This window comes from Microtus pennsylvanicus, chromosome 6, assembly GCF_037038515.1.
Source record: "Microtus pennsylvanicus isolate mMicPen1 chromosome 6, mMicPen1.hap1, whole genome shotgun sequence".
In the NCBI taxonomy this organism is placed as follows: domain Eukaryota; kingdom Metazoa; phylum Chordata; class Mammalia; order Rodentia; family Cricetidae; genus Microtus; species Microtus pennsylvanicus.
The window spans coordinates 13,853,035-13,865,931 of NC_134584.1; the positions used below are offsets into that span (position 1 = coordinate 13,853,035).

General features: G+C 49.4%; 1 protein-coding gene across 5 annotated transcripts in view; it reads left to right on the forward strand.

Annotated features, from left to right (window-relative positions):
* Trio (trio Rho guanine nucleotide exchange factor) overlaps window positions 1-12,897 on the forward strand; it is a 289,908-nt gene that overhangs the window by 270,862 nt on the left and 6,149 nt on the right. For 3 of the 5 annotated variants that reach the window (XM_075975801.1, XM_075975803.1, XM_075975804.1), the window contains exons 47-54: window positions 694-871; window positions 1,591-2,399; window positions 6,095-6,342; window positions 7,546-7,684; window positions 8,132-8,159; window positions 8,341-8,503; window positions 8,719-8,840; window positions 12,090-12,168. In XM_075975801.1, the coding sequence (XP_075831916.1) occupies window positions 694-871; window positions 1,591-2,399; window positions 6,095-6,342; window positions 7,546-7,684; window positions 8,132-8,159; window positions 8,341-8,503; window positions 8,719-8,840; window positions 12,090-12,168 (1,766 nt within the window). Of the gene's footprint in view, window positions 1-693; window positions 872-1,590; window positions 2,400-6,094; window positions 6,343-7,545; window positions 7,685-8,131; window positions 8,160-8,340; window positions 8,504-8,718; window positions 8,841-12,089; window positions 12,169-12,897 lie in introns of those variants that run through there. The other 2 variants (XM_075975802.1, XM_075975805.1) reach the window with 2 other exon arrangements.

Sequence of the window (12,897 nt, forward strand, 5' to 3'; positions counted from 1 at the left end):
GCACTTTTAGGAAGTGGTTTTCAGGCGCCCATGTCTTCATTGCAGGCTATCACACAAGGCCCTTACAGTGTTTTATTCGTTTTAAATTTCAAAGCACTGTGGGCTCGGCTGTCCAGTGCAGGAATGTTTGTTTCCTAAATGAGCCCTGAAGCTGTTCAACTAACAGAAGTTCAACTAAGAAATCATTGTTGCCATGTAGGATGAAATTCACCTCATACTTTAAGTCTTGTGGTAAAATGCATCCAACATAGTATTTACCATTTATCTGTTTTAGGGAACACCTCAGTGGTATTAAGTACATTTCATTTATGCTGTAGTACTACTCAGACTGTGGGACTCTGATTTTCATCTTACCAAAGTCAAACTCTCCACACATTAAATATGACATCCCCATTGTCCCCTCCCAGTAACCCTTGACGTCCACTGTGCTTCATTCTGTACCCGAGAGTTTGACTACTTCCAGGAGATTATGTATGCGGAGTCTCAAATATTTATCCTTGTATATGTGGCTGACTAAAGTTGACATGGCTTTTTGAAAGTCTGACTGTGTTGTGGCATGTATCAGAGTGTTTCTTTATTAAGGCTGGATAATACTCCACAGTAGGTTTATGTTTTGCTAGCTGGTCTTCCGTTGGTGACTCTTCAGGATGCTCGCATATCGTAACTGCTGTCTAATGGTTCACTCTTTTAAAGGTGAGCTGCCTTTGCCTGGAGGAAAATGTGGAAAACGATCCCTGTAAATTTGCTCTGACATCAAGGACTGGTGACATGGTGGAGACCTTCATTTTGCACTCATCTAGTCCAAGTGTTCGGCAAACATGGATCCATGAAATCAACCAAATTTTAGAAAACCAGCGCAACTTTTTAAATGGTGATGTATCCTCTTACCAGCCGTGTCTTCTCTCTCTAATGTACAAGTTTCTGCTTCTTAGTGCTCATTTCCTGGTCATGTGACAGAACTTGCTGTCCACCATATCTCTTTTGCAGATTAGTAGGGGGGTAGTTTGTGTAGAATGCCATGTGGTTTCCATTGCCTGTAGATAGTCTAAGACTTATCTCATGTGATTGTAGAGAAGCCCATAGCTGTTAACTGCCATCTTCCTCTCTGCAACAGTCCCCGTGACCGCTAGCTCCTCCGTCATTTTAGCTTGGTGGATGAAAGAGGTGGAGAACACAGTAGGGAACTAACTGCTTACTGAACCAGTCCTCACTGTGGCCTTTTATGCATAGTCACGTCCTGTGCCTAAGCCTAAACCAGGGAGACGTTGTGATGCTCCTGTCTCAAGAAAACCCTCTATAGGACATTTTGAAGTCAGGAACAGAGACTCTCAGTGGGTGGCACTGTTAGCCTAGTCGTAATCTGCCTACTGTTTGCCCCAGGCTGCTGTCTAACTCTCTGGTTGACCAATTATCTGGACCCCTGTGGTCCAAGTAGGCTCCTGTGACCATAAGCATTTGCCTGAATTAGCTCACTAACTCTCAAGCCCGGTACTTCCATTTCATTGTATATGACTTTTTTCTATACTCTGCGGTTAGAATTTTCTTGGTACCCTTACTGACTTTCTTCTGTTGAATTGCTTGGTTTTACAGCCTTGACATCACCCATCGAGTACCAGAGGAACCATAGCGGGGGCGGCGGCAGTGGCAGCGGGGGCAGCAGCGGCGGGGGCGGGGGCAGCGGTGGCAGCGGGGCCTCCAGCGGTGGCAGCAGCGGCCATGGCAGTGGCCCCAGCAGCTGTAGCAGTGGCCCCGGCTCAAGCAGGAGCAGGCCCTCCAGGATTCCACAGCCTGTCAGACACCACCCCCCCATGCTGGTCTCCTCTGCAGCCTCAAGCCAGGCAGAGGCAGACAAGATGTCAGGTATGTCTGCTCCCAGCCCCTCACTGCCTCCCCCGAGCAGCAGCCTGGCCCTTGAGGCCAGCATTGGCCAGCCCAGCAGGCTCCCCCTGAGTGGAGACTCCGAAGGTCTTGAACGAGAAACAGAGCCCATTCCCAAGATGAAGGTGATGGAGAGCCCCAGAAAAGCCCCTGGGAATGCTTCTGGTACAAGCCAAGACGGAAACACCAAGGATGCCCGGGGGAACCTGGGCCCATTACCTCTGGGCAAGACTAGGCCGGGGGCCATCTCGCCGCTGAACTCTCCTCTCTCCACTACGTTCCCTTCTCCTTTTGGCAAGGAGGCCTTTCCTCCCAGCAGCCCCCTGCAGAAGGTGGGCTCCTTCTGGAGCTCCGTTCCTGCTTCCCCTGCCAGCCGGCCAAGCTCCTTCACCTTCCCGGGGGACAGTGACTCCCTCCAGCGACAGACGCACCGCCACGCAGCCCCCAGCAAGGACACAGACCGCATGAGCACGTGCTCCTCGGCCAGCGAGCAGTCCGTGCAGTCCACTCAGAGCAATGGGGTAAGAGCGCCGGGGAGCCTGCGCCCGTCCACCCCACCACCTCTGTCCCGCCAGCTCTTCTAAACCTCCGTACTAACTCCAGCTCTCCAGCACTGTGCAGCAGTAATCGCCTTCTCCAGTTCTCCTGTGCATTGTCTGAGTAGACACGTCTGTGGCCTCTGTGTGTGCACTCGTGTCCGTGCCCCGTGGCGTTGCACTGGCACCCAGCCGCCAAATGAATGCAGCCACCTCTAACCCCTGTGGGACCACGGACAGCGCCTGCTCTCCTCTCTACTAACTTGCTTCTTGCTTTATTCCTGTCTCCTTAAGAGAACGTGCACCATTAACCTCCTCCATGCGGCATCTTTAAGTCTTCAGTTTCTGACCAGAAAAGTATCTTGGGACTTGCTTTTAGGCCCTGCCTTCCTAGCACTTCTTTTCATGTTTTTTTTTATTTTTTGAGTTTTTTCTGTTCTCTATTACTTACAATGAAATATGTACACTTTTAAGCTTTTTGTTTATCGCTTAGTTTTGCTCTTTTGTGCTATAAGTTATCTTTGCAGCTTTTTTGAGTCATCTGATGAAAAAAAAATTCCTCAAGAAAACATCCAACAACAGCTCAAAGCAAAATAAAACGGCATAAGGGGGCAGGAATCTACCCAATGGGAAAGTTTCCTCTACCCTAAGTCTCCTGGAGAGACACTGGCCCAGGCAACTGACACCCGGCTTCTCCAGAGATGGCTGGGCTCGTGCCTCCAGCGAGGATGCCAGGGGCCGTCTGAGTGCCTCTGCAATGGGGTTCCAGCTCATTTTGTGGTCACTTGCTGTGTTCTCAAGCTGAAGGGTGTCTGCTGGGTTCCCCCACTCTCTGGCCTCCTCACTGTCCTCCAGCTGTTTCCTACAGGCAGATGACCTGGCCCGTAACACTCTTCTGAAGGCATGCGTGAGCGCACAGAACTGTTCTAACGACTGTATGTTTGAACGCTTTATAAATTTTTAAATACATTTCCCTGAAAGGGTCTGTGTCTCTCGTTGTATATATATTTATATATAAAATCTAGCTTTTGCATGTCTCTTTCCTCTGGACTTCTATTAATCCCTCATTTGTATTCTTTATCTTATCTTCTTTTTCGTTAGGGATTTTGATTAACTCGGCCTTCATCTTTATTGGTGGAAGAAATTGAGACGTGGGTCCTGATGCTTTTGTTTACACTTGAGCTAACTGCTAAGTGGTTAAGCAGGTGTCTGGTGGAGAACATCCCCCTGTCCTTGCTATGGACTCTCCAGTTTGTACACGGCTGGGTTGGAAACTCTAGGGCAGACAGTGCACTGACAAGTCACAGCCCCAGGCCTGCTCTGCTCAGTGGCTGGGCCTGGTCTCAGCGCTGTGGCCCATCCAGAGGCCTACTGGCGTCTCCTGTACCTGTAACATTTGCAGCAGGTAGAGCCGTCAGGTCTGTGTCTCCAAGTGAGTAACTACTCTAGGACAGGAGCCAGGCCTTCATCTCCGGATGCCCCTTCAAGGGTGTGGTTAGAGACACAGCTCCACCCTGAGAGAAGGCATAGTCCATCTCATGTGGTAGTGGCTGGTACATTGACGGGGAAGTGCCTTTGATTTCTGACTCTTTCCGCTGCTTTTGTGGTAGGACTGACAGGCTGAGTTTCCATCAGAATGGAGATGTGACATACCCTCTTCCCCGCTCTGGCTAAAATGGGCCGTTGGAACTCTTAGCTGCTCGCCAGAGAGTAGGGTCTCCCTTCCTGTGACCTCCTCTGAGGAGCTGTCTGGGATTATAGACAGGCAGATATACCTGACCTCTCATAATGCCCTTCCTCCCGCCCCAGATGGCACCTCCTGTTGAATTCTGCTGCGATAGGGTGCGTGGGGTGCAAATACATGGCCCCAAACTGACTGGGCTAGCCTGTGCTCTGTGCCATTAGCTGACCTAGCCTTCCACTAGCATGTGAGCCGCAGAAGAGAACACATTAGAGTCGACTCCAGCCCTGCCTCTCTGTCACTATCTGGGTGTCCTCTGCATACTTGCCACCTGCTCTGAGGGGAGATGGTCATGCTCTGTGGCTGGGAGGTTCTTGTGGGAACTGAGGAAGGCTGATTTGAAACACCTAGTGCGTATCCTGGCCAGAGGTATATTGGAAAGTGACAAGAGCCGTGATGACCGCAGACGACCACAGTTTTGAGATGCAGCCTGCTGTGGCGCCCTAACCAGGGCGGCGGTGGCAAAGTTTTAGGTTACATGTCTAGCACGTTTGCCTGTACCATCCCAAAACTGCTGGGTCCTGCCATGTAGATCAAAATACTGAAGTAAGAACTGAATGTACAAAGTGAGCCAAGGCACCCTTTGAGCTGAAGGGTCACTGGCAGGAAGCAGGGACTGTGGGGACAAAAGCAGTGCAACTCATCGTGAACACAGGCAGGCAGCTTTTCTGTGCCCATAGCAGCTACCGGTAACTGCCCTGCCGGCTGCCCACGCGTGGCCTCACAGAGAAGAGCAGGTGGGCCTGATGTCCCCTCACCACCTCAGAACGGCAGTCAGCTGCCTGCTCTGACATGCTCAGAAGACGAGGAATGAGAAGGGCAGGGGCCAGATCTTCTCCCCCTCAGAGTGTCCCAGCCCCTAACCTCTGTAAACACCCTGAAGCAGCAGTGTACGAGCATTTGAGAGCAAACTCAGAAAAGCCAGGGCCCAGAGGCCATTTCCCGTGTCCTAATTTGATAGAGGGGAATTGGGCAAGATGACACTCAGGGATCAGCAGTGATGTCACCTTTCTGCGCTCCTGGACAAATAGTCAGGTGAGAGCATGGGACAGGTGACTGCCATCTGTGTTTCGTTCATTCCATCTGCATGCCCAGGCTGGCGGCTTCAAGAAACCAACTTGGTTTTTACTTTTACAGTCTTGTTTCATTGACTGAGTTACTGAACAGGTGTTGCGGGCCAACCACATGTCAGTCGCTGATCAAAAAAAACTGGATGCTACTCAGGCCTCGGGATAAGGGCAGTGAAAAATATCCCTACAGCCACTTAAAGCTCTCTTCCCCAAAGCTCGAAGGCAGCTGTGTGATATTATGCCAATTATTCCCATGACAAGAGCCATGTGAAGACCACTGAGGCAAGCTCGGTCAGAAGAGCATCCACTGAGGGACACACAGGAGATGGAGCAGCCATACACAAGAGTAGAGTGGTAGTGGATTGCTCTTTCAGATGGTCCACATTCTTTGGGGTGGGGACAGGGGGAAGCAAGGTTAGGCAGACAACACCTTTATCCTGGAATGCACTTTCCAGCGAATGTCTTGTTAGGAAGATCTGGAGACATCTCAGTTACGATCTGTCAGTCAGCCAAGCGGCTACTCTACAGCCTTCAAAGTTAATACTTGTTTGAATCTGAAACGCCCAACACGTCGTCGGCAGGAGGACTGAGCGGCTCGTGCAGGGCACGGTGAAGATCCAACTGCATCGGTCTCCCAGGGCATCAGCACTGAGGTGGATCTTTTGGAGTTGTTTCTTCATGGCTGACCAAGTTTGTTGCAAGGGAGGGCGTTAAACTGAAGAGCGTGTGAAGGAGGAGTCTGACGTCTCCCTGTCTGTCTTCCAAGCCCCTTGCAGGCTTGGTGCTATGGCGCACGGTCACCAGCAGCTGCTGCTGTAGGACCTCGTCTCAGTCCCTGCCCACCTTCTTCTCTCCCTCTTCCCCTCCAGAGTGAAAGCAGCAGCAGTAGCAACATCTCCACCATGCTGGTGACACACGAGTACACGGCAGTGAAGGAGGATGAGATAAACGTCTATCAAGGAGAGGTCGTTCAAATTCTGGCCAGTAACCAGCAGAACATGTTTCTGGTGTTCCGAGCCGCCACTGACCAGTGCCCCGCAGCCGAGGGCTGGATTCCGGGCTTTGTCCTGGGCCATACCAGTGCAGTTATCATGGAGAACCCCGACGGGACTCTCAAGTGAGTGCCAGCAGCCAGGCAGCCTAAACATGGGCAGCGGAAGGGATAGGAGCCATCAGGGAGTGCTTGAAGGTCCTGAAGGGAAGAACTGGAAAAGCTGTTGATTCACGCAGGTTTAGCTATTGATTCACGCAGGTTTGCCCCTTAAGTGAAGTGTGTGGCCCCCAGTGAAGGTGGACTGTCCTTTACCTCACAGACCCTCTTTAATACATCTTTCATTCAGTGATCATTAATTTATATCACTAAATAATCCCTGAAGGTCTTAGTTAAGGAGCAGGGCCTCTTGAGGAACACAAGGTCATCACTCACAGGCTGCAGGGGAAGATCTATGTGATGGCTTCGCCATCGGCTCTTTAATACTCACAGGCTGTTGAGCATTATATTAAAGACAACTGAGTCCATACTGGTCTTTGAAACTTTTTCTCTTCCTGGAGCCTCCCTGAAATAGGAGAGACTAGCCATGTCTTTCCCAGAGTAGAATAGTTCTGTCACTAGAAGAGGCAGTGCTGCCTGGCCACTCAGGTCCCTGCAAGACACTGGCACTAGAGGCCAATACTTGAAGCCATCTCTGCTTCTCTACAACTGGCTTCCTTCGCCTTATCCTGTCTCCCTAAGAGGCAGAGAGAAGTGAGTGTGTTGTTCAGGATCCTACACTTTCTATGCCTTGACTTTAGAAGAAAGACGTGTGGGAGATGGAAGTCCCATGTTATAAGTCTTCAGCATGCATTTGTGAGCCTCACGCTAGTTCCTTCAGGGAACAGTCGCACTGGGGTAGGCCGTGAGTAGGCAGGTGAGGATGTAGACTTGCGAGGGACTGGCTCACATAGCTGTGGAGACAGGCAGGTCCAGATGGCCGGTGCCCATCAGGTTCCCTCCATAGTCCTTCAGCTGTCTGGATAAGGGAGGGCTTCAGCCATCCAGATGTTCTGCTGACCAAAAGTTCCTTCAAAGAAACACTGAGAACATTTGACTGTCTCAGCACAGTGTGACCCCATCAAGATGACACATAATTTAACTATTGCTTTTGAATTTTAATCTTTAAAATTTGCGTAAAGAACTGCTGGCTTTGTCACCTGCTTCCTGAGTAGGACCTCTGTTCCTAGAGACTCTCAGTTCCTCGGTGAAGCCTTTCTCTGAGGCTTCCAGATGTCACCTGCTGACCATGGAGACGGAGGGATGTGAGCAGTGTGTTCTCTTCCCTAGGAAGTCGACATCTTGGCACACAGCACTCCGTTTAAGGAAGAAGTCTGAGAAGAAAGATAAAGACTGCAAAAGGGACGGCAAGTTGGAGAACGGGTACAGGAAGCCACGCGAAGGGCTCAGTCACAAGGTATCTGTGAAGGTGCGTGTGAGAATCCAGGCCTAGTGCCACCTCCAGGAGGAGGGCGGGGAGGGCCGCGGCAGGCCCTAAGCTAGGGCTTGCTTGAGGATGCTCTCCCCTCCCCTGGGGGCAGCATTACATTGGCTCTCTGCGCATTCATTGGGAACTGTGTAGGCATGTGACTTAGCACTTGTGGTCTATGTGTGCCTTCCGAAAATGTAGTTAAACCAGTCAGCCTTAGCCTGAATCCTGTACAATTGAAGTAGCATGTTTGTGAATGAAAAGATAATCAGCTAATTGATATGGCATGACACATTCAAGGGTATGTAAAAGCAATAGAAGGGGGTTGGTTCTGATTGGTTCCAAATTAGCCAAGCTCTTCTAGCAATAGCTGTAGCCCTGGAATCAGGTAGGCTACCTGGAAATAGTTTTGTTTTTATTAATGCCTATTTGTCTTTTCCGTTTCAGCTTCTCAACCCCAACTACATCTATGACGGTGAGTTCTGCTGTCTTTGCTCTGAGGGCTCACGGTTCTGTGGGGTCTCTGTCAGGGCATCGTGGCTCTGCACTGGGGTATTCTGTGGTGTTCTGGGTGTGCACTGGTGTGTGACACCACATGAGAGGTGTGGAGAGATGCTGAGGATGACCGGCATTGACCAAACTCCCTTACCTTGCAGTTCCCCCAGAATTCGTTATCCCATTGAGTGAGGTCACATGTGAGACAGGGGAGACCATTGTTTTCAGATGTCGTGTCTGTGGCCGCCCCAAGGCCTCCATCACCTGGAAGGGCCCTGAACACAACACTCTGAACAACGACGATCACTACAGCATCTCCTACAGGTGAGGGGTCACTCAAGCAGCGCACTGGCTAGGGGCGTGGTTGATCCCGTAACTTGGTAACTGAAAAGGTGCTGTTCTCTGAATCATCTCTTTCCTCTGTCACCTTGGGTGCATAGTATGTGGGAGAACATTTCATACTTGGGGAGGGAGGTAATGCTGGTACCTGAATGTGCTGAGCCTTCCTGAAGCCTAGCGTATTCTCCCGTGTGCCACAGTGACATCGGGGAGGCCACTCTGAAGATCATTGGTGTGACCACAGAAGACGATGGCATCTACACATGCATCGCTGTGAACGACATGGGTTCAGCCTCATCTTCGGCCAGTCTGAGGGTTCTAGGTAAGCCACTGGAGCAGAGCACCTCTGCCAGCGGTCTCCTAAGGTCTGTTGTATCTGCCACACTTGGTGTGGTATGAACAAAAGCTCACATGTGTGACTGTCCCAAAGAGGCTCAGCTAGCAGGCAAGGGAGACTCTAGGTGAAGGCGTGTATAAAGGTCTGTGACTGTGCCATTGTGCACTGGAGTCACTAGTGACTGGTCTGAGCTGGGGTGCGGTGCTTTCGTGCCCTTAGTACTTAGAAGCATGTCCTTTTATATCCAGTCTTCCTGCCGAGGTTAAGTTGGACCATGAAGCGTGTATGTGGACCCCAGTTCAGCCCTTCAGTGAGGTGGACTGTGACGGTTCAGTGATTTCCCTACATGGCTAGGAGAGTGTTCCCAGGGACCTGCTTGTTGGTGACCTTGGCACCTTCACAGCCCAGCGGATGCTGTGTTCTCTGCAGTTAGCCTTTCCGCCCTGTGGACAGAATCCTTCCTAACCCTGATGGACTCCTGTTGCAGTTGGCACGGGTAGGTGTGTTCAGAGCAGGACAGTGTATGGACTGGTTTCCAGCAGTGCCCACTGAGGCCAGCCGTGCTACATGGGGCAGCTACAGGTGTCCACCTGCCCTTAGTTGCTTTGAGTTTGGGAAAATGGCTTCCAATAGGAATTAAGAATCCCAACTAAATGATGGGTTGGATTCTAGAGTATTCTGTGTGTAGACAGTAATTTTACCTAAGATTTTATTCCACGTTTTGACTTCATTAAATCATAGAAAGAGCGTGTTATGGTTCTGGAACTGTGACCTAAAAGAGAGCAAGATCTTGAAATTGAAAATAAAGAATCGTTGATTTTTCTCATTTAAAAAAATCATACAAATTATAGAGTTGGTTCTTAATAAGCTACTCTTAACAGCTCAGAGTCACAGAGCTACTCATCCGTTGGGGATCTGAGCAGGAAATAACAGAAAAGAAAATGAGCAGCTATTCCTGTCACAAAATCTTCGAGGCCTTTAGAAAAATGCCATCTTGTCAGACAGGCCATTAGATTTTCTTACAGTTTCTAAACCTCACCCTGTGGGAAGCCACTTGGTTTGCAGGCCTTGGTGGTCTGTGATTTTAATGTTTGCTAGTCAGTCCACACCAGTGAGCTGCCCTGTGTAGATGCTGTTCATCACTGTGTGTTCTCCGGAGTATTGCCCCAGTTCTTTCTGTTCTGCAGCCCCTGAGTCCCAGCCCCTGTGGACATGTTGACACCAAGCCAGGCACTGTGACTGGATCAGGGCAAGAGAATTCCTAGGGGAGCGATTCTTGCATCTTGAAGCTAAGGTGGTCAGTCCTGCCACCTCAGAAATGCATACAAGCCCCCACTGATGGAGCAAGTCAAGCAAGGGTCCCCTTCAGGAAAAAGGAGGGCTGTGACCAGGAGGAGCCAAGGGGCTTTGTGTCATTGTGAGGCCATTTCTTGAACTGCTTAGGGATCAAGGACTAGACATTTATGTTTCATGCTCTTCTGTATGTATACAATATTTTGAAGACATTTGTTTAGGGAATTTTTTGAATCCTGTTTAGTGAAAAATAAAGGAAAAATGTTTGCTTTTATGTGGGAAAAATACAATATTTTTTTAATTAAAAGTTTTTAATTTGGGGCATAAATACTATATTTACATCATTTCTTCCTCTCTCTACTCCAGCTTCTTCCATGCCCCCCACTCCCTCGCAAACTCATGACTTCTTCAATTATTATTGTTACATGCACATGCACACACCGCCTGCTATAACCATTTAGTGTTGCTCATATGTTTAGAGATGGCCGCTTGGGATTGGATAACCCATCGCCCTGGAGAACACTGAGTCTCCCTGAGTCCTTAATTGCCTGTAGCTCTTCATCTAGGGGTAGGCCCTTGGGAAGTACCCGCACGTACATTAGCACATCAACTCAGTGTTGTCATTGTGCAGATCTTGTTTAAGCAGCCTTACTGTTAGGATTTCAGAGGCAGATTCCCCGTGCCCCCTCTCCTCCTCTGTGTTGGACTCTGTCTGGCTTGGGATTGTTCAGTCCTTATGCATGCCGTCAGTGTCTCAGTAAGTTCCTGAGCGCATCCACCCTGTTGTGCCTGGAAAATGTTATTTCCTGAAAATTGTCCACCCTCTCTGACTCTACAGTCTTTCCACCCCCTCTTCCACATAGATCCCTTTCCCTGAGCCGTGAGGGAGGAATGTGATAAAGGCATCCCCGTTAGGACCAAGTTAGGACCAGAGTCTCTGTCCTGTCCATTTGTGAGTCTGTACTACAAGACTACTGCAAGAAGCTTCTCTGATAAGCACTGAACGATGCACTCATCTGTAGGTTTTGCAGTGTCGTTAGGACAGAAGAAAAGTTTAGAGAAGACATCTTGTTTCCTTGGGTGTATATAGTACCATATTCACTGTTAGCAAGTGACTTCCAACTGCATGTATGATAAAACTGTTCATGTCTGCAGCACATTTATAACTTACATACTCTAAAAGACTGTAAACATTAAGACAACATAGTGAACCCTCGACTTCTGTAGACTGTGAAAACAAGCTGTGAGTCTGGGTGACCAGGAGGGACTGACCATAAATCAGGTCTGTCAGGTTGGAGAGATGGCCCACGGGGTGAAAGCAATTCGCTACCTAAGCATGGCGATCTGACTCCAGAGGCCTAGAACCTACATAAAAGCCAGGCACGGTGATGGGAATGCCTGTGACCCCAGTGCTGTGATGGGCAGACACAAGAGGTTGACTGGAGTTTGCCAACCTAACTTCAGGCTCAGTGAGGGAATGTCTGTAGGGAATAGTCAGATACAAGACTCAAGTACAATTTTACACATTCTTAAATAAAAGCAAATTGATTCACTGACATTTAGGTTAATCTAATGTATCAACAGTATTTGATTCTAATGTGAAATCAATACCTATAAATTGTTCATGAGATATTTCCAATCTTCTATTCATGTTAAGTCCAGTGTCCTGTGCTTCTGTCTTACTGTGGCATGAAAGGTGCTACCTCTCAGAGATGCTAGCTGGCCATGTGTGCTGGCCATATTGGACAGTAGAGGTTTGTGATTTCTTATCCAGAAGCTCTGCTTTGGGTATACTCAGGAGCTGAGGATGGTGGCTCACACCTGTAGTGCTGGCTCTAGGGATCGGAGGCAAGATAACCACCAGCTTATGGCCGCTGACAGCAGCACTGTTTGTAAAAGAAAAAACAAATGTACTCAGGAGAAATGGTGTTCTTCTCGCAGGTCCAGGAAGTGATGGGATCATGGTGACCTGGAAGGATAACTTTGACTCCTTCTACAGTGAAGTGGCCGAACTTGGCAGGTATGATGTGAAGCCCAAAACCCCTTCCACAAAAGAAAGATCGCTCATTATCCAAGACCCATAAGCAGAGAATGTTGCCATGGATAGGAGTGACTGTCTTGTGTGTGGGGTTAGTGGCTCTGTGTTTGCCAGTACCTGACAGAAGCAAAAGACAGAAAGGGTTTCTTCTAGCTCATGTTCTCAGCGGGTTTCAGTCTGTCCTGACAGGAAAGACAGCATGACAGAGCTGTAACCTCCTCCTGCTAGACTCCCTCCTCATGGTTCCATAACCTCCCCAGAAAGGTCCCACGGGGTTAAAAGCGTTGAGAACATGACCCTGTGGAGGCAGTGGCAGGTTGACGGGCTTTAGATGTTAAGCACTGGTTGGATCCCAGAATGAAGGCCTAACGCCATGGGCTATCCACTGATGGAACAAGCGCTTTCCCACTGGGCATCTAGAAGAGCACTAGCTGGGTGCTGTCCTTGGAAGAGTTGAGAGAAGAGGCGCACGTTTGCTTTGTAGATTCCTTCTCTCAGAATGCCAGTTGAGAAAGGCTGACTATGCAGTCTTGGCTCGGTTGTTCGTGGAGATTTGAAGGGGTTACCCTGTGATCTGATGGAGTATCAGGCTCCTCTTGACAGAACAAAGAAGTTTCGACATAAAGAGGCTACTTCTCTCCAGCTGAGGCTGCCAAGGCCACACTGGCTCAGCAATGCCACAGACAGTCAGTCCCCTTCTAAATTCTGGCT